The sequence below is a fragment of the Phycodurus eques genome, chromosome 4, assembly GCF_024500275.1.
Source record: "Phycodurus eques isolate BA_2022a chromosome 4, UOR_Pequ_1.1, whole genome shotgun sequence".
In the NCBI taxonomy this organism is placed as follows: domain Eukaryota; kingdom Metazoa; phylum Chordata; class Actinopteri; order Syngnathiformes; family Syngnathidae; genus Phycodurus; species Phycodurus eques.
The window spans coordinates 14,907,391-14,934,375 of record NC_084528.1 but is presented as its reverse complement, the minus strand read 5'-3'; the positions used below and the strand labels follow the sequence as shown (position 1 = coordinate 14,934,375).

Genomic DNA, 26,985 nt, shown 5'->3' with positions numbered 1-26,985 from the left:
TTGTGATTACGTTCCATCTGTTTCCATCCCCTCGCACTTCCAAAATCCTCATGCATATTTAAATCTCCACTGGTTGATCATGTCACTCATTCAAGTTATTTCCTTGTCTGGATTGCATTCAACTGATTCGGTAGCAGTTTCTTGTGATGAAGTAGGAGCCTAATGAAATGCAATCACAAACGAGATGCTTTTTTTTTTTTAAGCACCCCTACAAAGATGATGCTGTTTTGATTGACTCTTATCAGTTACTATATTACTATATTCATCATTGATGGTTATTGAAACATCACCATTGTGCCAGTTTTTCTTAATGCTGATTGTTGTTGGCTTTAACATGATCGTACCCAACGTAGTAGTAATTTTAAATAAGTTTGCTACACATGTCTCCATGCGGTCAAAGGTAAGACTATTATTTCTTGCCAAATGATGCATTTTATACTCTTAAAATTAATTGAATTACCCCAATGTTTTAAATAACTTAATTTGTCACAAAACACAAAAGGTTCGTGACACAAATATGTCCACTGCAGCTTAATACAAAAGAGCAGAAAAACAAAAGTCTTGATACTTGATGGCTGGATGACTCTCGCAGTGAATGAGCCCTTGTCAGAAATCTCAGTGTGTCCACACTAATATGTTGCATGTTGTGACACGCTTGACCGCATGTCTGCTTCAACAAAGTGACACACACACACACACACTGCATTTGTATACAGTGATGCCTCGAGATACAAGTTTAATTTGTTCTGTGACCACGAGTGTAACACAAAACAGTCATCTCTCAAATCATCGCCACGCACTGACATGAAAGGAAATGCCATTGTCATTTCAGCCTCCCTGAAAAAACAAAAATGTTTGTACTTTGTAATGTGTTTTTTAATAAGAAAAATAGCACCCTATAATATTTTGCTCTATAAAGATACAGTAATGATAAAATTAAATAGCTTGTAAAGAAAGTAAACCGTTTTGGCCACATTTTGTTTATTTATTCTTTGGCTTACAATTCACTTCAATGGACATTGTGCTGCTCCTTCCGGTGTGTGTACCTTGGCCACTTGGAGGCAGTATAATACAGGCATTCGAATATACCGTACATGGAGATGTACTCAGCTAATCTATTAGTCTATATCTATTAGTCCTTTGCAGAGGATAATGAATATATACGAGTATTGTTATATTTTCTATCTAAATGTGTTCCTCCATCATTTGTGATCAAACATGTCCATTACAGGGTTAGAACACCACGACTCAGCATTACTTTAACAACGTTAAGGCTTAGCTGTCTGGTTGTTTTAAATATGTGTAATTCTCTTTGTTTTCTGTTTCGTTTGACATGAAACCGCAACAGGGAGAGGCAATAAACCGCTTGAAGCCTCTTCTTTGAAGAATTGCCCACTATCTGCCAAACTTGCTTGGTGAGATATGAGTTCACTTGACTTCACTGCCACCATACAGCTCTCTTATCTCAAATTTTTGCTCGCAAGCAAAAATTCAGCCGAACAACAGCTCGTATCTCAAAAAAACAGGTCGGGTCACTTGTGTTTCAAGGCACCGCTGTACTTGTATTTGGTAAATTTTGTTTGAATCCTTTTATTTTTTTATTTGTTATTTTTTGACAGCGGGCAGGTCAGTAGTCGTAGTGGTTAGCATGTCCGCCATTCTGTTCTACAAGTCAAGAGTTTCAATCTCGCCTCTGGCCTTCCAGTGTGGAGTGTAAATTGTTGTTTCTCTACAGTATATCTGCCTTTTCACTGGCTGGTGAGGACGCTGGGACGGGCACCAGCTCACCATCGCTATAAAAAACCGCTAGATCAGAAGCGGCGGAACTGAGCGGGCACGAGGCCCCTCACCTTTTTACCCCATGTGCCCCAATGTGCGTGATGTCCCCCTCCTTTTGTTCGGCCACAATATCCCATTTTCAGGAATCGAAAATTTCTCTCAGCCCACACCCAGGCTGACGATAAGATTTCGGGAGCAAAATGTTCATGTGTATTTTAATGTTAGTCGTTTTACGGGTACTTGGAGAGGTACTGTAGTTTTTTGAGGTTGTCCGTGGTGTAAAAAGTTTGAAAACCACTGGTCCTTTAATTAATGGCATTTTACGAACACCCTTTTTGTTGCTTTTATTTATCCCATTCACTTAACTGTATGTGCAAACATTGAGGGGCACACAAACACATTCAACTATTTCAAGTGTAAGGCTCACCTGACCTACATTCTCCCTGCAAAGCCAACCTTGGTCACAGCAGCACACAGAAACTGCAGACTATTCTTTTTTTGTGCACGTTTTAGTGGGGCACTGTCCCACCTGGCCTCCCCCTAGAACCGGGAGGTTCGGGACTGCGCCAGACTGCAAATAGCGAAAATCTTCAGATAATTGAAATCCATTATAATTGCATTTTGAAAAAGAACAACAACATTTTTTTGTCTTTTTTTTTTTTTTAAAACACTGTGAAAAGCAAATAGAAAAGCAGAATAAAATGTAGGCACTTGTTGTGTTGCTGGAGTTACGCAATGAAGAGGAATCGATGAGACTTAGAATAATTCTGCTGGAAAAGAATATTAGCACCCGGACAGCTTTGCAGTGGAAAAGCCTAACAAGTGGGAGTGCTCTGGGCTGTCCGTTTACTTCTTGACCGCCTCCACATTGCCATGGGGGGCCACACACTTAAATGCACACAGCCCCCAACACACACACACAAAGGAGCCTTGTCTCATCCATAATAATACGGGGCGAAGAGCTTCAGATTTGGAAAGAGACAAAACATCAGACGGAGAGAAAGGAAGACAGTGGGAAGGTGCTTGTGCTGAGGACTCCCAGGTAGTGTCATAGAAGTGGCAGCAGTAGGAGTCCTGCTAGGGGAGGAAGCGGCGCACAATTGCCCAGCGCTATCATTACTAAACCCAATCGTCTTCTCCCTTCATGCCAATTCAACTGTCTGAAAAATAGGTCAATTAAAAACCTCGTGCTCACATTACCACCGGTACGTCCCCACTGCACAAAGCCAGAGGGAGCCTTGAGGGCCGGCGGATTCAGTGTGGGAGGCTGCCGTTGCCATGGAGATGATGTTGTAATCGTCTGCGCTAACCAAAGTATGTCCCGCGACCGTGGGCAAAGTGCTCAAGTACTGTGCTCATTTGCAGCTACTTGTACACACAAGCAGATGGTTCGCGCCATAAAAAGGGCTCACCTCATTAGTCGCTTACACAGCGTTTGGACAGTCACAGCCATTAGGGACAAGAAGGCCTCGGTGGGGGGGGGTTGTTTGCATAAAAACATCCTGTCCGTTGAGAAAAGCCATCGGTGGAGTTATTTGCTTGTCAAATAAGGACACGCTAAGGAAAGTTCTGTTAGAAATGCTGCTATGGTTATAGTCCATTTATCAATTTGTTCATCAGCCAATCGCAGGGCATATGGAGACAAACAACCATTTGCACTCATACACACACAATTTAAAATCAATTACATTTCCAGTGTGGGAGGAAGCCGGAGAGTACCAGGAGAAAACACATGCAAGGACGGGCAGAACATAAACAACGCCACACAGGAAGAAGCCCTGAGTGGAGATTCCAACCCAGTAACCTCAGAACTGTGAGACAGATGCGCTCACCACTAGCTCACCGTGCTGCCTGCTATGCTAGTTTCCATGATAATCTCTTCAAGATCTACAGTTGCAATCACGTATGTATGAAAAGTAATGCTCTTTGAAATAGAAATAGTTGGGTATTTGAAAAATAAGAAAATTCATGCATGTTATGAAAATTATATGCTTTAACCCATTAAAGGGCATTCATTGAAATACTAATTATTAATCCAGCCATTGTAGTGCTGTTCTCAAATAATGATCATTATATTTATGGGTCAATTTCATGTAATTTGATTAATAACTGTAAAGACACTTGTTAAAAAAAAAAACTGTTTTTCCCCCATAATTTAGCATTTTTCTTCTTTTTGCCACCTTGGTTTTATACAGGATGTGTAAATGTCTCCCATGCTGAAACAAGCCACGCTTGCAAGTCTTGGTTCCAAAAAGTTATTGATAATATCAAAATTTAGACTATCATAATATCCCAGCTATGTTCGGGCGAGAGGCGGGGTACTCCCTGAACTGGGTGCCCAGCCACTCGCAGGGCACATAGAAACAAACAACCATTCGCACACACATTCACACCTTCGGGCAATTTAGAGTTTTCACTCAACCTACCTACCCGGAGAAAACCCACGCAGGCACGGGGAGAACATGCTAACTCCACACAGGTAGGACCAGGATTTGAACCCTGGTCCTCAGAACTGTGAGGCAGTTGTCCACCATGCCGCCCGAATAATTCAAATACTCATATCAATAAAATTCAGTGGGCTTTACCGTTATTGATTAAATTATATGAAAATTATGCTTTTACTGTCCCCATTCATTTATTGCACTCGTACATGTCGCTTTGCTTTTTAAAGACATATACATATGAAATTATAAGTGCAGTGGTGCCTTAGACCTAAACTTAGACACCAACTAGCCTTGTTTTTCTTTTTCTTTTTTTTTTAACCAAGTTGAATTTGTTCGGCGACCATGCTCGTAGCTCAAAGCATTCATATGTCAAATCATATTTTCCCATTGAAATGAATGGAAATGTCATCCATAATAAAAATCAATAATTTATGAACGAATACAATTATAGAGTAATGATCATGTGGTGCAATTGAACAGTATGCCGAGTTATTTTTATCCTATTACATAATATAATGTAATTTACTGTCCCACGGTAATATTCTTGAGAACATTTAGAAAATATGGAAATTCAGGCAAACGTAGACAAATTGTTCTGGAAGTGAATGTCTATAGGTTGGCAGCTCTGTATATTGTGTTGGTATGGCTTGGCAGTGGCCGGTCGGATCTCACTTCATTGCTGGAAATGTAATTTTTGCTGTAGAAGCTCATGTGACACCACGTGACATTTGACTGGCTGTTATGTTTGCAACATTGCGGCGCCAAATTTCAAATCTAGTTGCCCCCACAAATACTGTACTTTGCATTTTGTCCAATGTTGTTTTGAAATTAGAACAACTTGCGTTTGACGTTGCAGTTTCCACTGTAAATTCAAATGATGGACGGGATTGCAGGTGGGGGATGTTCCTGTGTCACCATGACACAGGGATTTACTGAGCATCTTGATCTTGTCTACTCGAGGCTCTCAGTGATTTGCATTGTGCGGGAGGAGTACTCCTTTCATCGTCGTGCTTCGACGTGCACGCCCTTGCGCTTGCCCAACACGTGCACAAACGCACGTCACACATCCTCGCGGAATTTAACAATAAACAACACACGTGTTCAGACTCCTACGTGTCGTGGCGGTTGGAAAACAACAGGGCATAAGAACTGGCATGCTAGAGACGTGGAAAGGAAGGAGGAGATATAGTACATAGACCCGAGTTAGAATCATTTACTTGCACGTTGAGTGATATTGGACAGCAAGTTGTATGGGTCATTTTCATGTAAGAAATTATTTTTCTAATTTAGCAATCCCCCCCCCCCCCCCCCCCCCCACTGCAGCACATATCTTTAATGTGTAAATGTCTCCCATGCTGAAACAGCCATGATTGAAGTCCTATTTTCAAAAAGACAAAAGATAAGTACACCGATTTCATGGCTGTCCAAGTGCATATGTAATCTGAACAACAACATTTCTTAAACGTGCTAAATTGCTTGTCAACTTCTGGCTTGCTCCATACTGCATCTGCAAATGTCGAAGCCGCTTCCCCTGCATGTCCCATTGCAACTCCGCCTCCATGACTGTTCCCCCCCATGTGTTCTCAATGAATCAATGTCAGGGGAAAAATGGTGCGGGAACCAAACTTTACAGTACGTGGGCTACATGATATCAAGAAACTACAGAGCCGTACTCTAGTCTTTTGTGCTTTTTAAAATTCGCATTTTTCAGTAAATATGAATCAACGCAATAAATAATACGGGACTCTTGATAATGTAAACATTTGGAGTGGGCCACACAGCCTATTTTGTGAAGCATCTTAGAACACAACCTCTTTTGAGTCCTAGGTAGTTGTGACAAAGCTAGCAACTCTTACTTGTGGAAGTGGGACCCGGAGTGTGAAATCCTTTTCAAACTTTTTTTCCCCCCACCATTAATGTGACCGATAACCTGCGCTTGCACAAGTGTGTACACCCTCGTATAATTGGGGACGCACTCAAACCGGTGTTAAATGGTTGGGGCCCCCCAAAATGCTTAGGGCACTAGTACAGTTGTCCCCATACACATATAATATACATACATACATACATACATATAATGCATTCTTGTCTTTATACATTGATTAGAATGTTACTAAAACATACTCTACCTTAGAGTATCCCCACTTTCCACTCACTGGTGAACCACTGCCGACTGCCATAATGTTTTTCTGTCCTCACACAGAAATCGTCATGGTTGTATTCTGGAGGATGCACTGAGACTGACAGTCAGCTGAAGTTTTGAAATCAGTCCATCGATTGCAGTCTTAGAGGCACCAGGCTGTTATAGCACATAATCAAGAGAGTCGATGAAAGCTTCAGGAGTCAGCAGAGGCCGGTGGCGAATAACGCAGATAACAAGTTGATCTTTGTTCTGCTAGTGGAGCACCGCCTCGCATTCACACCTCTGTTAACCTTGTTTTGTTTGCACCATACCCGATGGATTTTCCTCACAAATACAATGAAATCAATGTACCCTTTCAAACAGACTCAAAAGGGTACAAAAATGAAGCACACATGATGAAAAATGAAAATACTTGTGAGAATCCATCAGCGTAACCAAAAAGGCTTGGTGTTTGATAGCTTAGAACGTAATACCAGCAAGATGCAGCACATTTCACAAGCTATAGTGGAACGTTTAGACCGCATAGCATCGAGAGTGATTAAATATTTCATACGATGTACAACTATTTCTTAAATGCTGACGAGACATTCACCATAATGGATACATTTTAAAGATTGTTTTAAATATTGCTGTGTTTGCAAACCATCCTGCCACCAGTTAACTTGGTTCTTGCTGCATTCTACTAAGAACTATTCAGGCTGTAGAAATACTGTTATCACTACCAGTACAAGAAAATTATGACAACAAAGTATTATTGTAAAAAAGCTGTAAGACGAGAAGCCGTAATAGGTGAAAAAGTCAACGTTTTACACAAATAAAGACATAATATTTGATGATGATGAAATGAAACGATAGTGGTGGCATATAGTGGTAGTAGTGGTAGCTGTGATAGTGGTTCCCACTGAAGGAAATGCACCGCCCGCCACTCATTATACATACTGTTTGTATTATACTGTTTCTGGTTGCTAAGGCGCACACAGCAGAAGGAGTGGCACAATGTCCACTGAATAGAGCTGAAACTGCTCCATTATTTATATTTGATTTCATTATGTTATTACTGTATGCTTGTATACAGTACAATACTGTTGAGCAGGGGTGTCATACTCATTTTTGTCACGGACCACATTGTAGTTACGGTTAGGACTGTGAAATTATATAAATACTCTCATATTATTAAATATGCACAACAAATTGATGCATAACTACTTTTGGAATGACAAGTCAAGGATGATAGTTTGCTCAATTACTGTTCAAATTACTGTAAAAAGGAGCTTGATAACAAAAAACATGCTTGAAATATCTCAACATTCTTTACTAAATTGTTGTTTATTACAATTTAAATTAATTAAATATGACAATTTAAAATGTTGGTACAAAATTGAGCAAGAATCATGGAAGTTGACGCACACGATGTGCTTTAGCGGGCTGCATAAAATAATGGGGCGGGTCAGATCTGGCCCCCGGGCCTTGAGTTTGACACCTGTGCTGTAGAGTGTTTTTTTTTTCTTCCATTTAAAAACATGTTACAATAATGATTTGAGACACGAATGATTTGAGTTAAGCCAAGGTTATAAACCAAGTTATCACAGTGCCACTATATACAGCGACTCCTGGTCTTAGACTGTCCCATTTATATTTGTTTGGGAATTTATCGTTTAAAAATATAACGTATATATATAGTTGTAGTGGTACACTTACCTGACTTTGGTGCAGGCAGCGTGGGTTCAGTTCCCACTCAGTGACGGTGTGAATGTGGGTGCGAATGGTTGTCCGTGTCTATATGTGCCCTACACCCTGAACTGGCGACCAGTTCAGGGTGTAGTCCGCCTTTCGCCCGAAGTCGGCTGAGATAGGCTCCAGCGACCCTAACCAGGCTCCAGCGACCCTAACCAGGATAAGCGGTGTTGAAAATGGATGGATGAACGTATATATAGTCTCATCAAATAGCAACAAAATATATCCTTATTCTCATAATGTTGCATTTTTCCTATATTATGACTTTATTCTTGTAATTCTTGTAACGGTAAAACTTTTTTTCTCATAATATTAAAGCTTTATCCTCATAACATTTAATCTTTATTTTCATAAAATTCTTTGCAAATGTTTTCTACGTAGTGTTCCTTTTTTTTTTTTTTCCATTACAAAACGAGCCCTAATATTCCTTAGTAGTGTCCAGATGAATTGAAAGTCTGAAATGTCTGAACTTAACAGCGCTAAAGACACCAAAGATACACAAAAAGATGAGACTGGCCATTAAAGATACTACTGTACATTCTGAAAATATACCACTAAAGCAAAACTGGTCAAAAAATCTGTGGTCTCCCTTAATTCTAAACAGCATTTCTGCTGAAAACCACTGAAGGGAGAAAATAATGAGAAACTTCAATGGGAATATCACCGCAGGGGATAAACAAAAAAAAAAAAAAAAAAAAAATCTAAGTGCAATTGTTTTCCATTAGTGGAAGCGGGACACAAAATGAGCAAATGTTCCTATGGCGAGAAATAAAACAAAAGAGGACAATTAGTGGCTGGAGATGAGTAGAAGATTAACTTGCAGAAACACTATCATTATCCTTGTTATAGTCAGCCATACAGTAATTGGGCTATATTGTAGTGTGTGTAGTGTAAATGAAAAATGATGCGGCATATTGCTCTGTATGTCATCAAATTTGTGATACGTAAACACAACCACACAGAAACCGGTGGAGGGCATCTCTCATGTTACAGATAAATACTTTATTTATTCTCTCTGATAAAATAAAATTACAAAATAATTTCAACCCCAGACGTTCCTTCAACCCATCGTTAATATAGTAATACATTGTCATGACGAATGAGAAGAATACTATAGTAATATTAGATATCAGCTAGGACCGAGTTTAATCATAACGGTAGAAAAGACCAAGCAATACAAAGCTAGAGTTCATTGATTAACAGCAAACTGTACAATTATATTCCAAGTCTATGTAAGTATGTATTCCGGCCACAGCGTGTCGCTATAAGACACTTTTCCACATTGTCTCTGCAATGCCAAGGGTAAGCCTGTCTCTTTTTTTTTTCTATTATAAAGCCCTCCAGTGTACCTTGACTTCTCTTTCTATTTGTTATTAACTAAGTAGAGTATTTCAAGAGTATTTCCTTCATGGCCATGTATCCTTTATAAGGTTTATTTGTGTTCGGCAGAGTCCACCTTGGGTTGTTTTGAAAGTGGGCCCCAGCGCTGTTCAGCACTCTTAACAAGTCCAAAGCCGGATTTTCACAGTTATTCCCTCGGAGAAGTATTGTCAAGGTGTCCGCGATGCCTCGTGCCATCTTTTGTCCCCGGTGACAGCAGCGTTCCCTGCCTTTTATTTGAGTCCATTTAGGAGAAAGAGAGAGAGCACTTTGGTTGTTGAGTTGTGTGTGTAAGTGTGTTTTTATGTGACCAAGCAATTTCAAGCATACATTCATGAGAACAGTGAGGTTTTTTTTTGTCCCCCCCCCACGAAGACTAATGGCAGTCCAGTAGTTCCTGTCATGATTTGGCACTGCAGGGGGCTCCTCGGTTTACGGCAGAGTTGCTTTCCGACAGTAGCGACATAACCCACGTTTATTTCAGCCAGGCCTTTCTCTGCTTGGCCTAAACACGATCAGAAACAACCTAAATTGAACTTGCGTTCATTTATTAGCAACTGGCAACTTGGCTGTTGTACTTCCAATACAGTAGATCGCATTTCAGCCTCTACGTGTTGCCATGTCAATGTGGTCTGCCCAGCGCCTTCAGAATCACTAGTGCTGGCTGATATAACCTAGCCCAGTGATTCTCGAAGTGTGGTACAAGTACCGCGAGTAGTGCACGGGCTTCCTCCAGTGGTACGCAAAAGAAACCTTTTAGAAAAGTTTGTTTTTAAAGATTTATCTCAGTACAACTTTTATTTCACTTATGGCATGTGCAATGCATTTTGATGGAATCAGTATTTCTGTACACTTTTTTTCTTTTCCCATATTTAAGTGCACTGTTAATGTCCAACTGTGCATAATGCTACAGTACCTTACAATGATGAAAATATTTTTTAGAAAACAAAAAAGCATCTGCATTGTTTTTGATGAACCTACTTCGTTGCATATTTTGATGTTGGTCATGACGGTAGTACTTGGAGAGCGAAGTATTTTTTTGAGGTGGTTCTTGGCGTAAAAAGTTTGAGAAGCACTGATGTGCAATGGGACTGTTTCTTTAACAATCAATTTTCCAATTTGTCACACAGAGCCAGTGTGCCAACCTTTGATAGTGGCCGCATTTTTCTGTCCTCTGATTGGTTGGTCAGGGCAAAACGTTACAGGCAACTTCGACGAGCAAGACACGTCTCTAGTGATCTGCACACATGAATGCGTTTAATAATCAGCATCTCTGGTGTGGATGATGTATTCAAATGTTTTATGGTTTTGCCTTGTTATTAAATAAATATTGATCCGAAACTTCTCCATTTGATGTAACTGGCACAACTGCGTGCTGTTATATTATATATGTTTTGTTTTGTTGTATTGATGGGTTCTATAATTGTGATGTCATAGTGTTGGTATTAAGAGGTGGATTAAATCTGCCACCGATTTGTATGTAAATCGGAACGCGCCGTAGTCTGTCATGTAGCTACTGTATGCTAACGCAGTAGTAAAGTCACAATTACAGTAAATATTGGTATGAAAACACTTGTAGGCCATAAATATAAAATAAGCAAATGAAAAAGCCTTCTTCTGACATTCTTCCTATTTAGCTCATTGTACGCCATTCGGGACTGTCGTGAACCGAGGAGCACCTGTAGATATAGGACAGATTTGAAGCCTTTCGGAGAAATAAAACAAAATATTTACCAACTGAATATGGATGTACGACATTGTGATAATACATTACCGTGTGCAAGCTTGTTGCCAAGAATTTTGTAGGATTTTGCACTTAATATACTTTAGTGAGTGGAACACTAACGTTCATTACTGTTCTTCAAAATGTATGGCAAAATATAACTTTAGTGCGTCACTAATATGAATAGAGTACTAAATAGGACAGGCAGAATAATCAATCGATGGATTGTTAAGAATTCAGTCAGTGGAATCAAAGTGAAATCGAGTCAAAATAGACCAGCTGACGATTCAGTCTATAGAAGTCCAACTTCTCCAGGCAACATTATTCTGCTTAATATGACACTGGAATAGAAGCAGGAGCTCAGAACATTCAGAAGAAGATTATTTAAAAAAAACAAAAACAAAAGAATTGTCCCAATAGTCTATCAAGGGACTCAAATGCCCATTTATAGCCATTAACTTTATGTACAAATTCCTGCTAAACTCTCAATACATTGACAAAGCTTGTTAACACTGTTTTGCTTTAATCAGAGGATTGTATGGAAAATGGCTTGGCCATTATAGTAACATGACAGTGTTGGTATTGAGGGCAAATGGCTGTGACATTATTGTCGTAGTTCCCAAACCTAGCAGCAATGCACTTGATGGGAAAATAATATTCATTTAGTTGTCAAAATGTCAGGATTTGGGCTCAAAATGCGGTTTCATCAGGTCACTGATTGTCAGAATAAAATGTATTGGTATAAGTTATTTTATTGATCATCAAGCAGCAAGCAGGCGCACAACTTCTTAGCAAGGGGCCATTTTTATTAATGTTCCTTGTAATAAGTTAGTTTTATTTATGTTCTTCATCAGTAGTTTATGTACAGTGTGTGTGTGTTGATGTTTGGGTCTTAAGCTGAAGAAAAGTCAAATCATGCTTTCATTATTTATAGAAATCTATCAAATTCTGCCGCGAGCTTAGAAGGGACTTTTGGAACGTTGTATCATGACGTAAAAAAACCATTTAAGCATGAAATGATAGCTGTCGCGTCTCCAGAGGATTAAAAAAAGTTGCAATGACTCCCGTTTGTCCCAAAGACGCATACTCGATGCTATCCATATTTGATAAGTGTATGACAACAAATCACTGGATGCCTGACTTGCAGTTTAATTAAAGTCAACGCAGAAATGTGCTACGACCAAATGGTGGGCCTGGATATGGACGTGAACTCGCACTCATGCATTTGCCATCCTTGTGGCGTTATTAGTGTAGTTCGGTGCATTATTAGTGTCACAACTCTGCATTGGGAATCTCAAAGTAGATATAAATTGTTCCATGGTCGGCAGTGGTGTGTGCAGATCGACAGTGCAATGACTACTGGCAGTATAGGCTCTCGGGTTATCTCAAGGACATTGTGAAAGCGTGTGTGTGTCTGTATTGCAGGGGTGACGCTGTGATACGTGTGTGTGTGTGTGTGCGCGGTGCATGCCACTGTTTTTTTTTTTTTTTTTTTAATTATTATTATTATTTTTCTAAAATAAGTCCCAGTCATATTGATCTAACCTTCTGTTAAAGGGATGCTCGTTATCACACAATTCGGATAGAAAATATATCATAAGGATAAAAAGTCATGGTCATTAATTCCTGATGAAAGGGCACGGAAAGCGGGAGAGAGTGAAAGAAAGAGAGCAAGAGAGAGAGAGAGAGAGAGAGAGAAAGAAAGAAAGCAAGATAAAGGCTTTTTCTTTTTTTAGGGAGTTGATTCCACTCAGTGTTCATATAATTAGTCCTCGTTATTTCTCCTCCTCCTCCTTTTATACTTCTCAGCGCCATTTCTCACCCTCTTGACATCTTTTCTCTGCCCCCGCACCTTTTCGAGTCCGTTCTCGCTGAATTTCTCTTGCCCCATCGCTCCAAAAAGGGAAAGCGCACCCCGCAAAAAGTGTCATCACTCATGCCGCCCCTCCCTCTCGTTCCCATTATTTCTCCCCGATGTCCTGTCTTCATCAATTTGAGACGCTCATTTGTCAGCGCTCCCCTTCTCTCTCGGTGAGTCTGGGTTTGTCCTCTCCTGGGCTCTCTCAGCAGGTGGAGGTGTTGCCGTTTGAACTCGCTTCCAAGCCCCCCTCCTCTAGAGGGGCCAGCGGGGGGGCGGGAGGAGGAACAGCTGGAGTTGAAACTGCCGTGGCCGCAGCCGGAGTGGCTGGAGTTAGCGAAGCTGCATGGGAAAGCGGGACCGCAGCTCCTCCTCCTTCTTCCCGAGCATCCCTGGAGTCTCTCTCCCGGAGGAGGTGGACCAGCGCGGCGTGCTGGGCGCTGAGGGTGGCCGACAGGTGCGCCGGCAGGGCGTTGAAGCCGGCCGTCAGCTGCTCCACCCGCTGCTCCAGGGACAACATCTGGCGCTCCAGGTCCTCGCTGCGGTCGTTGAGCTCCGACATGAGCTCGTACATGACGCTCTGCATCTAAAAAGACGAAAAATGAGAAGGAGGCTGACTCATACATAGGGCTCTGTTTTCAAAGTCGGCGCATCTGCGGTGGAGTGCAAAAACTGCCGTATCTTGATTTTCATGCAAGCGCAACGCTCGCTCTGCTAATTTGGCAGACTGGTCCGCCCGTCACATGTGACGATTTGGTGGCAGAAAGTCAGTCTAAACGTATGTCTGCTGGGACCATATCTACATCCGGCGCAGTAGGTAGACCAGAGCGCAGACCGAGGGATTCTGAGCTCCGCGGACACGTGTGGTGGATGTCATGCGTATTCCATTCATAACTATGCGAACAGCGTGCATCAAATCCTCTGGATTATTGTAGAAATCAAGTCACGTTATCATCATTATTACATTTTTTCAGCCATTCCACTGGCTGCACGCAGCACGTAGCTCTGGGGGTGGGGGCATACGAACGATCGGGGGGTGGGCCCGGTCGCTAGCTCATTCAGTATTTAATAAGAGTACCCGCTCACCTTGTCTGCAAAGAGCAGCGGCCTTTTCCGTACAGAGTTGTCTCCACGCGAGACGGTCTTTGCGGCGCATTTAAAGGGAATTTTTGCTGTGGTGGGGTTTTGACTGTCATCACTGTTGGACGGAAACCTCAGATGTCCAAATATAGTCAATTTAATAGTTTTTCACAAAAATCATTACGACTGGTCTGTCCCCACGTCATCTGTTATGTGCACACGTTAACTAATTCTAACAAACCAACCCAAGCATTGAAAAAAAAAAAAACCTCTCTTAAAAGCTTGAATTCTCTGAGAAATGCTGTACAATTCTGCCTTATGTCGCCTCAAGATTGAAGGTCTGGATGTTTTTTTGTTGTTTTTTTTTTAGATAAAAAAAAAAAAAGTAAAGTCGTAGTAAAATAGTTAGGTTAGATACATACATAAGCAATGGATAGCTGTAATGCTTTGGTGCAGAAGGACCTGGTTAGCCACGAAGGTAAGTTTGTGCGGCGATTCATTTACGCCTATTAAACTGCTTAGCTCGTTTATTGTATCACTCCTGGCTCTACGACCTTTGGAAAAAGAGCTAATGAAGATGATGTAACCACAGTTGTTTGCTTTTGTGAAGTATTATAGGCTTTTTGTCTGGTTGGGGGGGATGGGGGGGGGGGGGGTCAGCATGGGTGCAAACTTTGATGTGTTTGTACCATTTTAACAGTCACAGCTTAATCAATTCAATCAACGTTTTACAAAATTACATTAGTGATTAAACGTGATTTTGTGTCGTGTTGATGTTTGTGTGTGACAGTGTATGATATCAATATGAGATATAATACCAACTTTAACAATATAGTGTTTGGTAACTCAAGCAGGATGGCGTTTTTTTTAATTCCTGAAAAGACAGACAGTGACTATATAGTTTGAAGGGCGATTTCTGCAGAATGTTTTCTTTATTGTTCTTAACTTCTTTAACAGTGTGTCAATAGGAAAATGGGTAACAACATTTAAATAAGCACAGTACAGACGCTACTGCAGCGATACCACTGGTTTCACTAGCTGCTAAACGAGGAGAGACCACCCTACCGCTCTCTGGCATTGTTGTTGGGCCTTGGCGGAGGTCCAGTCTTATTACAAAATGTGCCAAGGACAATGCTGTTTTGTGTTTGAATGTAACGAGGAGAGACGTTGGAAGGGGTTGTTGAGTAGGAGCAGAAGTAAAGATAGGTCGCCTGAGAGGGGTGAGTTGGAGGGAGAATAAATATGTCTGAGACGGAGTGGATGCAGGAATAAAGAGGGAGCTGCAGGGAAGTCTGTGGAACATTGTGTGGAAGCAGAGAATGAAAGGAAGGACTACACACACACACACACTTGTGTCGGATCACACTCTCAGACACCCACGCGGCCACAGAGCGAAGAAGAAAAAAGTTCCTCTCTTTCCTCCTCACATTCCCACTCAGTCATCCCCGCTTTCTAACACTTGTTCCGGTTGCTCAGGAGAGACAAACAGGCAGGTCGTCATGGCGACGGCACAATTGCGCGGCAGGAAACATTTTAAACGAGGGCATTAGCCGAGGCTGCGCAGTTTGCGACTCACCTTCGACAGGTCCACGAGCGTGTTGGCCTGATCGCTGAGTTTCCTCTGCTCCATTTTCACGCTGCGCAATCTGTAGCACACGCACACACACAAAGACAGGTCGACACAAACACGTATTAAGATGCAGGCAAAGCCATACAAAGTCGCAACTCAGTGTGTACTGAGTGGCCAGCGTGGAGAGTTAATCCCCGGCGGCCCGTGTGACAACAACACTGTGGCTCGGTCACCTTGGGCTGCTGGACTTTTCATTGCGACCTGCGTTTTGTGTGTCTGGCCGCGTGAGTGTGCAAACATTCACGGACACACCGTGTGCTCGCTCGCTCGCTGCCGGCTTCGTAAATCACAGGACAAAATATTGCAGCTCTGTCGGAAGTAAGAGCTCTGGAGGAATAAATAAGAGTCACATTTAATAAAAAGAGACCTTGGGGATAATGAGGCCTTTGGGGAAATAAACAAAGTGGTATCCAATTATTTTTGTATAAATAATCTTGGAGGCAATTATTAATACGAGCCGTCGAGTTGTCAGAACACAGGCCAACGACTTGAAAGTTCTAATCTCCATTTCTAAAAACCCTTGCTAATCAAGTACTGACTGATTAGATGTCTCAGCACTTCCAGATGACCTTTGGTGATATCACAGTTGGGGGAAGTCCACTTTCTTTTCTTTTATTCTTATTTTTTCTTTGCAAGGCTACAGTGAATCGACAAAGTCTCCATTGTCATGACCCGTGGCCTGCAGTTCCTCTTTTGGAGCTTGAGTGGCGCCTTGCGCCTTGTGTCTCTCCCTCTCCCCCTCGTTCTCCCCAGCAATCAGCAACACCTGGGCCGCACCCCTGTCTTCAAGCATCACTCATGACTGCCTGCATTTAAAGCCTCTGAAGTCCTGCAGCCTTCGCCTGATGATTAACACTTGTCTGTGACTCACTGGCTAACTGGATGACGCAACCTTAAGGGGAATTTTTTTCATGGGTTTTTCCAACTCAAGGACGAGCTCGTGACAAGGGACGAACCCACCTCCCTCGAGAATCTTATCTCAATAGCCATCAACCTCGACAACCGCCTCCGAGAGAGAGAGAGAGAGAGAGAGCTCGGGAGCGAGGAACAAACTCCGCTCCACCCACGGGGGCTGCGCCTCTAACCACTCCGCCGCTCACCGAACCCCCTGCCGCCTCCTCTTCACCCCCTACTGGAGTAGAGGAGCCAATGCAACTAGGCAAGACCCGGTCAGACCCCCTGAAACGTCAGCGCTGCTTCTCTCAGCGATTATGTATTGATTGGGGACAGTTAGTCCTTCCCCGGAAACTCCCTTAGTCCTTGCCATACCTTGGCTCAAAAACACAACCCGGCCATAGATTGGACTCACTGTCTATCACCGGTTGGAGTCACTTTTGCCATTCCCGCTGCCTTCTTTCGCCGTCCCGACGTCCACCACCAGCTACTCTCCCGAGTACCTGAAGAATATCCTGACCTCTCCCCCGTTATCAGTAACGACCTAACCATCTCTCTCCCCATTGCCCCTATGACTGCGCCATTGACCTCTTCCTTCCAGCTGTCTCTTTAATCTTTCCCGTCCCGAAAAAGAGGTGATGGAAAATTATATCCGTGACTCTCTTGCCTCCGGACTCATCTGGCCCTCTTCTTCGCCCCTGGGAGCCGGCTTTTTTTTCGTTGAAAAGACAGATACCACTCTCCGCCCCTGCAACGACTTCCGCAGTCTTAATGACATTACAGTAAAAAAGAAAGCCCTGTTACAACCAGACCCAGCAAAGATCCAAGCAGTCCTCAACTGGCCCATTCCCTCAACCCGCAAAGAGCTACAATGTTTCCTTGGCTTTGCCTATTTTTACCGCCGCTTCTTCTGTGACTACAGCAAGGTTGCCGTACCTCTCACCAGTCTCACCTCCACCAGCTTCCCTTTCCACTGGACGCAAGCATTTAAACGCCTCAAAGAACTGTTCACCACTGCCCCCTTCCTACGACACCTCGACCCCTCTCCCAGGGGGGCCCGGTTCCCCAAAAGCTACATCCCTGTGCCTTTCTCTCCCGTCGCCTTTCCACATTCGAGCGAAATTATGATGTCGGGAACCGTGGGCTACTAGCCATCGTTTGGGCCCTTGAGGGAGTGAAGGCACTGGTAGGAGGAGACCGATGATATGGACTGACCACAAAAACCTGGCTTATCTCCGTGCCACCAAATGGTTTAATCACTCGCACCATCCATTTGATCCAGCAACACTTCTGGTGGCCCGGCCTACTCAAAGACACCCGAGAGTTTGTCCTAGACTGCTCCGTCTGTGCCCGAGGTAAGGCTTCACACCAACCCCCGGCTGGTCTGCTGCGCCTCTTAACATTCCGAGCCGCCCTTGTTCCCCCATCTCCCTGGACTTCGTCACCGGTCTACCTCCATCTGAAGGTAACGCCGCCATCCTCACCATTATTGACCGGTTCTCCAAGTATGTACCTCTTCCCAAATTGTCCTCTGCTTTTGAGACTGCTAACCTTCTTGTCCTCCACGTGTTCAGACTTTATGGTATCCCTGTTGACGTTGTATTGGACCAGGGTCCTCAGTTCTCATCGCAGGTCTGGAAGAGAGTCCTGCAAGGCGGTGGCCGCAGCAGCCAGTTTGTCTTCCAGCTACCACTCCTAAACCAACGACCAGACGGAGCGGGCAAATCAAAACCTGGAATCCACTCGTTGCTGTGTTGGCGATGATGAAGGGTGACTGTTCTGTGACAGTTCTGCGGAAAACCACTCCGCCGGAGGAGTCTACCGGTGGCGCTTCATTTTATTAAAAGGACAGCATCATATCATATCATGTGATAAATGTTGCCTACCCATCATCTGTTGAAACCTTCAGGTTTTCTCCCTTCTCATCCCTTAAATGCGTTTTGTTATTTGAGTTGTATTCATTGCTATTTAGGATTCCTTAACCTTTCAACATTTTAAGCGCAGCTCGGAGTAGGATGCAATGCAATTCTCAACCACTGGAGGTTTCAACACTGATGAATAAATGCCTCTTAAAGACGTTGGAAAATGAATTCAGAGATTTGTTTACGATACATGTTTGAAGATAACTGCTAAAAACACAGGCAAAGACTGCGAACTATGTAGTAGAATTTTTTTTTTCTTTAGCAATTTTCTACCACACAAAAAGATAATCAGCGATTGAGTAAGTGCGTGGAACACACACTTGTATTACTGTTTAATCAGTACATTCGATATGATGATCAAAGTGATTCTAATAGAATGATGCATGTTGATTAGCCACAACTGTATTTGACTGGATGAACTTTTAGCTGATGATGATTCAATGAAGTTGTGGGCGGTTGCAACTGATTTCAAAGGTACCGTCATTGTGTGCATGTGTGTGCGCATGTATCTGCGTGTGTGGGTGTGTGTTAGTTGTGAGTGCGCTCACTGGTGAATCGCCTGCAGGAACTTCCGCTGGTGTTTGCGAACTCTGGAGTGGTCGATCTTCTTCATCAGCTTGGTGTGCTTGTAGATGAGCCAGGTCTCCCTCAGCACGTTGGCCGCCGCGTTCTTTATCTGCTCCCAGACGACACACACACAAAATCATTAGCAACAGGTCACTCTTACCAACGGGTTTGTCTGCCATTCGCTCTCCATTTTCTTGATTTGGAAGAAAAAAGAAACATTTCAGGATGGGTGTACTGATTCGGAGTGTCTCTATAACACACACAACCTCGCCTACTGAAGCTTTTCAAGCGCACAGAAACAGCTCGTTCCTTAGAGACGTTTGGCAATGAGAACCAAGCGGAGTCTCTCTCTGGCACGTTTTGCCACAATACTGCACATCTTAGAGCAGCTCAAATGGGCTGCATCACGACGGCTGGCTGCATGTAATCCAGCGCAGTGGTTTATTAAAAAACAGTCATCTTCCATTGTATGACAACAAGCGAGAGAAAACTAGTAGAAGCTGATACCGTGGAATTGCGGACTAATTCCATAGGGGAGTCATTGCAATGTTCAATGTGGCTCAGTGATGGTTATTTCTCCCTATTTACTGGCTGTAAAAGGCAATTATTTTGTATAATCAGGACGGGTGATTGCTGTGATATAAAAACAAACAAACCTGCAGTGAAATGTCCTGCCAACAAGCTGACAGTTAGCCTTAAACGATTCAGACCAGTTGCAACAGGACCACGGGACCGCTGGCGAGGAACAATGGCAGAGGCGCTTTGTTATGTGTCATCTTTGTCGACAAAATGTTACCGTATTCCTAAAAACAACAACTGGGTAGGTTATGGGATACCAGATGAGACCAGCTAACTCAGTGAAGAGAAAAACATGCGTAATAGTGAGCTGTTTTTTTTTTTTTTTTTTTTCTCAGTATGTATTTCTTTCTATGCCGCTGCATCAAAATATGTCTGCTCGGTGGCGCGAAAAAGGTTGGGGAATTGGAGACCGATGTACTTCTGACTTTCATCACAATACAATTGAGAAACACTGAAATGACTCTCCACCCATCCATTTTCCATACCTCTTATCTTCACTAGGATTAAGGGTGGGCTGGAGCCTAGATTATCCAAACTAAAAACATAAAATATTTAAATAACAAGAAGACAAAACGACTTGTATAAATGAACACATAATTCAAAACGCGTGATAACGAATCACTCTGTACATGTATCCATTACATAAATATTGACCCAAAACCTTTTCATATAACAACACAAATGACGCTGCAAACCATTCCACAAGAAAGGTGGGCATCATGTGCGGATAAGGTTATATTTTACCACATAAATGCTAAATGTTGCCATACTTTCAAACCTTATAATAAACAAGTGATTACGAAAGTTTCACAATTATGTCATAAAACATTCCACAAATGTAGCGGAAATCTAACACTGAAAATGTTCCCCTTTAATGAGAAAATTTAAAATAATGACAAACTATAGAATTTTTGTTTAACAGTCTAACTTATCTGCACAAAATGTCAGCTATATTTGTGGAATGGTTTGCAGCAGCATTTACCTGTTGCTGGAAATGTATCTACAGTTATGAAAGTCATATGACACCTAACTTTTTATAAGATCCCCCCCCCCCCCAAAAAAAAAAACTGAGAACAAATTTGGCTGATTTTTGGGGATTTCTGTGTTTTGTGAAAGACTTTCACCATATTTGTGACTGTACAATGAGTCACATGCATGGGTGATGACTATGCCGCATATTAATAAAAGGTTGCGGTGTGTTTCCAACAAAGGCAAAGTGTAAGGACATACATTGAACGAGAGACTTCAAAGAGATGCTGAGCGCTGAACAAAGAACAATTATACCCCCCACCGTCTGAGGAACACAAAAGACCCCGGCAGCTTGGTTAATCAGTATCCAGCCACTGCGCTCAAGCTCTACACACACACACACACGCAGACTTACACAATGTTGGCCTTTTCAATGACACACAGGAAGTCAAGCTGACAAAGCACAAAACATGCGGGAGGCCTAATCAAGGGTTCAAGTTATGTCTTTTTTCTACAAAACTGTATGTCACAGCTGTAACAGAAGAGCCAACCTCTACTGCGTTCGCTTTTCGATTTGACACCGAACCCGGCATAGCACGATTTTGCTGCTGCTGCTGTGTGTACAATTTATCGTGTTTTTCTTGACTGCACTACACTGTTATATATATATATTTTTTGTCCAGTCAGATTCTAGCCTCTATTCAGGGGTGTCAAACTCATTTTAGTTCAGGGGCCACATTCACCCCAATTAGATCTTAAGTGGGTCGGACTAGTATATTTGGGGCCTAAAAAGCTATAAATAACAACAATTCCAGATGTTTCCCATTTCTTGGGTGCAAATAATTACAAATACATTTGGAAAATGTTCACGTGTATTGATTATTATCTTGTAAATCATATGCGATATCTGAAATTTCTTATAAAAATGATTGCAATTTCAACAAAATTGTAAATCAGTGTTTTCATTTACACGTGCACCTTACAGATCACAGTAAACGTACTGTATGAACTGTATTTTTCCTTTTATAAAACAATTTAAGATTACAAAATATTTTCACACATCCAGCTGGAAATTTTGACAACCTCAACTGACTCATCACACCTTACAAACTTTAATGAAAGAGGGTGCAGTTATCCCCCTGCCTTGAAAATGTGTACATAAAAATACATATAAGTTGTGGCAGTGCATGCAAAAACTTAAACAATTCCACCAAACCAAGCTCTTTTGAACTAAAGCTGTTAACTGATATTAATCAATATTCTTAAAATATTTCTACAGGAGGTATTCATTTTTACAGAACTGTAGTGTAAAGTAGGCTTACTTTGCTTCTGAAACTTGGCATTGTTTAGTTTTCACAAGTGCATCAATATCAGGAGTCGAATCCTGAGTAATTCAGAATGTCATTTAAGTGGTCTTCTGCAACCTCCAGTGGACAAAATTAGCAATAAAAGTTACTTTTACTGAAAAATTGCAGTTAATGTGTTCTCTTCTCACACGGGCTGGATTGGACCCCCCCCCCAACTGGCCAGTTCCGGCCCTCGGGCCATACATTTGACCCCATTGCTTTATGTGCTGCCCATGCCAATCTAATCTGTTTCAGGCTTTCAGAAACTGTAATGCCGGTCGATGTCACTTAAACTAAATTAGCAATAGGACCTTTTTTTTTGTGTAACTAATCAGATTTCAAATTCCTTGATCAGCGCAAAACGTTTTACAGACAAATTCGACGAGCAAAACACATCTGTAGAGATCTACACAAATCCATCCATGCATCCATTTTCTGAGCCGCTTCTCCTCACTAGGGTCGCGGGCGTGCTGGAGCCCATCCCAGCTATCGTCGGGCTAGAGGCGGGGTACACCCTGAACTGGTCGCCAGCCAATCGCAGGGCACATATAAACAAACAACCATTCGCGTACACATTCACACCTACGGGCAATTTAGAGTCGCCAATCAATGCATGTGTTTGGGGGTGTGGAAGGAAACCGGAGTGCCCGGAGAAAACCCACGCAGGCACGGGGGAGAACATGCAAACTCCACACAGGCCGGGCCGGGATTTGAACCCCGGTCCTCAGAGCTGCTAACCGGTCGGCCGCCGTGCCGCCTCTACACAAATCAATACATTTAATAATTAGCACGTCTGATGATGATTTTATTGAAATTGTTTTACATTTTTGTCATGTTATTAGATACAAATTGATTCCAAAACTGCTCCAGATGATGTATGTGTATATTGTATTTTTCCCATAATTGCGATGTGGTAGTATTTCGAGGTGGATTAAGTAGGGAAGTCCCCACTGAAGACCCACGTAGCAAATGCCCTGATCAGGTAATCAGAATTAGATTCATGATGACGTCAGCATAAAATACTTGTCAGACAGGGACAGTTGCTTTCGACACAACAGGGTGGGACTTCACTTCACAACTGTCCTGCCTTTCTGTCATTCCCATACACACAGGTGTGGTGTTTACCTTAAATTTGTCAAAAATTGTTGGGTTGACAATTTCGTGCCAGGATACAGAGCAGAAACCCTCGGAAAATGCTGACATTTACAGGTGGTGTAAAAGGGGCTATTGAGAGACAGCCTATAGGATGTTGTCAAGGGCAACAGCATCTTTGTAGCATATTGCGTGCCTAAGTCAAGGATGTTTTGTTTTAATTTGTATACATTTGTGTGAAACTAACCTCTATAAATGTTGATATCGATCTGAATTTCTATGATGGGGAAGGATTCTGCCAACGGTCTTATCATTGAATTTCGGTGAGAATCCACACAAAACACATACAGAGGAATCGTCGTTGTTTATCCTTTTAAACTTTAATTTTTTTCCCCCATCCATCCATTTTCTATAGCGTCTATCCTTAATAGGGTTACAGGTGAACTGGAACCGATCCCTGCTGACTTTGTGCGAGAGGTGCGCCAATTACAGGACACGCGTAGAAAATCATTCACAACTATGGACAGTTTAGCGTCTTCAATGAGCCTAACGTGTTTTTGGAAGGTTGGACAAAGCCGGAGTACGAGGAAAAAAACTCACATACGCACAGGGAGAACATGAAAGCTCCACAAAGGAAGGTTCCGAGTTACACACAAAAACATATTTTTATTTATTTCTTTATTTCTACTAAGGATTTGCTGTACCATGTGACCAGAGAAGTTTCCTCTCTGTTGGCTGTAAGTACTTTTTGTTTAATTTAATGATACAATACTGCATTTAAAATGTTAGGAGATTCCGATGTATTAAGATTATAGATTCTAGTACATGCCCTGCGATTGGCTGGTGCCCAGTTCAGGGTGTACCCCGCCTCTCGCCCGAAGATAGCTGGGATAGGCTCCAGCATGCCCGCGACCCTAGTGAGGAGAAGTGGGATGGAAGATGAATGGATGGATGGATTGTAGTACAGTGATTAGGTTAGCAGGTGCCAAATGTTTAGAAGTGTACCTTTTAACTTATCTTGTTCATTCTCTTTATCATTGCCTGTTCCACTCTATTTTAATCACCATCAAGTCTCTGAAGAAAGCACATGCACGTCCTTCTGCATTACCATGTTCATTGGTCTCCATTAACATCCCACCATCATTTTTAATCGACAAAGCTCGAACCATCATTGGGATATAAACTGCTAAATTTCGAAGCTCTATGTGGCTCACAATGTTCAATGGGAATATTTAATTCAGCAGAGGAAGAACCCTCACGATTGCTGTACAAATGTAATACCAAAACGGGGGTTTGTCTCGCTGCACTCAAGCTTGCGATTTCCAGCCAGTTCTAATCAGTGTAATACACTGTCGCCTGCAACTGCTTTCGCTTTTCAATCCCTCAAAGGGATTAAAGCAGCTTAGCTCCATTGATAACGTTAAACAACTCAATGAAGATTGCAGCTATGGTGGATATAAAAAGTCTACACACCCCTGTTCAAATGCCAGGTTTAAAACAAAAACAAAACAAAAAAATAACAACAACAAAAATTTAAAAAAATCCACCATTAGTGTGACCTTTAACCATACAACCCAATTGAAATATTTCAAAAAATCTTTTTGGGAGTGATAATGTCGTCGCACAAGTGTGCACACTGGCTTATAACTCTGTTCAAAATAAACCAATCACATTAAAAATCATGGCTAATAGGAGTTAGCACACACCTGCCAAAATTAAAAGGGCCCCTGAAATAAACATCAGCTGTTCTAGTAGTCTTTTTTGTCGCGATATCTTACAGCACAAGCCATGGTCTGCCCAAAGCTTCCACAGCATCAGAAGTATCTCAGAGGTATCAGACAGGAGAAGGGTACAAAAGGATTCCCAAGACATTAACTATACTATGGAGCACAATTAGGACAGTCATCATTATCATATTGATCATTATCATTATGAAAATGTGACACAAAAGTGACTTTACCAAGAACTGGACGTCCATCCAAAATGTATGAAAAGGCGAGAAGACAACTGGTCAGAGGCAGCAACATTGAAGAAGCTGCAGGAATTTCTGGCAAGTACTGGCTGGCTTAGTGCATGTGACAACTATCTCCCGTCTTCGTCATTCAGCATGTCTGGGCATGACGGCAGCGTTATCTTACAAAGATAAACATCCAATCTCAGTTACATTTGACAAAAACACACTTGAAATCTCTGAAATGCATGTGGGAAAATGTGCTATGATCTATGGACTTCTTAGCCATAATTCCAAAAGGTATGCATGGCGCAAACACAACAATGCTCACCATACCTTACAGTGCCGCATTGTGACGGCAGCATCACGCTTTGGGGCTATTTTTCCTCACAAACAAGTGTGGATGAGTAGAGGCGGAGGGAATTGAGCTATGGCGGCATATGTGTTGTTTGCGGGGTATTTGTTGGTGCCATATGGGTCAAAGATGTGTTCCGTTGCACCCCCGCATGGCACACCTTATGTCAGGTACATGGGAAATGTGTTACAACAAGCGGCGTTGAGAGGTTGCCATATTGTGAAGGATTAATCAATCACTCATCACTACGACTATTGCTGCCTGCCCCTTCCTGCCTTAATGACCTGAGTATGCATTTCATTGGTGAGTAGGTGCAGTAGTGGTGGAGAGGACAAAAAAAAAATAAACAAAGAGAACGGTCACCTTGGCGACAAGAACCCACCCTGTTGCTCCACATGCCGAATGGACACGTGGCGTGGCGCCGCTTTGACCCTTTCCAGCCACAGCAACACTGAAGAGGTCAATCTTGATGTCCGCACTAGCTCAGTTTAAAAAAAAAAAAAAAAAAGGTGGAGCGGTGCATTCAGGTAAGATTAAAGGGTTGTGGGGTGGGGTGGGGTGGGCACATATTGAGAGCCGGATTAAAGTATAGGAGTGCAAATCTTTCTGGAAAGTGCGGCGATGCCCTCGCATGTGGGCAAGGAGAGCCACCGTCGTCGGTACACATTCAGCCGTTTATTGACCGGGACAAGCACACAAATATAAAATGACAACACTCACAATGAGCAACTTCGACTCTCACTGGGCCACGCCCCTTCAAGGCACACACCCAACACACAAATAAGGGGGTGCCAAACTTGTTTACATCGTGGGCCACATATCAGTTATGGTTGCCTTAAGGGCGCTAATTACAGTAAAATGGTGCAACGCCATAAATGTATAATTGTTAGAGGGGTGTAATGGCACAGCAAAAAACGCGAGTCAGTACGACCCCTTGGTGTTAAGTTCAAGGTTCCGTTGGGAACACACTGCGTATCTTGTTGAAAGAGGGAAAGCTGTAATGTCATTTAAAATGCAAATTAACTGCTCAATTTTTGTGCGACAGTAACGTTTTGAACATTAATTTCTGACTTTTCATTCAAGCCAGCGGCAATTCCACGGATTCTTCATCCCGTTATCCTTATCAAGCTTCTTTACAATGTCGGTCTCGCCGTCCTCCCTCTGTACTATGTCCCTCTGTGACGCCGACATACCGCATACTTATTAATGTAAAAACTTAATAGCATACAATGAATTTAAATGTGTAGAAAGATTGGACCGATAAAATAGAAATGGAGGAAGATTTGCACTTTGTCCGCCGTAATAGAGTCTTCAATGCTGTAAATATGACAGACCGTCAATGTCGACAGAGTACTACTTAAACCCCCGCCCCAGAATTTTTTTTAGCAAATTTACACGATTTACATAAATCATCTCTACGAGGAAAATCTGCAGAATTCCGCAGATCCGCAGACTTTTCACAGTCCTGATCCATCATCCTTCATCCATCCATTTTCTATAGAGCTTGTCCTACCTTGTCCTACCGAGGGTCAAAGCCAA

At 42.4% G+C, this 26,985-nt stretch overlaps 1 protein-coding gene across 1 annotated transcript in view; it reads right to left on the bottom strand.

The window, feature by feature from the left end:
* Positions 1–13,180: 13,180 nt before the first annotated feature.
* Positions 13,181–26,985, bottom strand: part of kcnn3 (potassium intermediate/small conductance calcium-activated channel, subfamily N, member 3) — a 92,596-nt gene continuing 78,791 nt past the window's right edge. The window contains 3 exon segments of the mRNA XM_061674168.1: positions 13,181–13,647; positions 15,718–15,787; positions 19,136–19,263. Coding sequence (XP_061530152.1) covers positions 13,267–13,647; positions 15,718–15,787; positions 19,136–19,263 — 579 coding nt within the window. The 3' untranslated portion in view covers positions 13,181–13,266.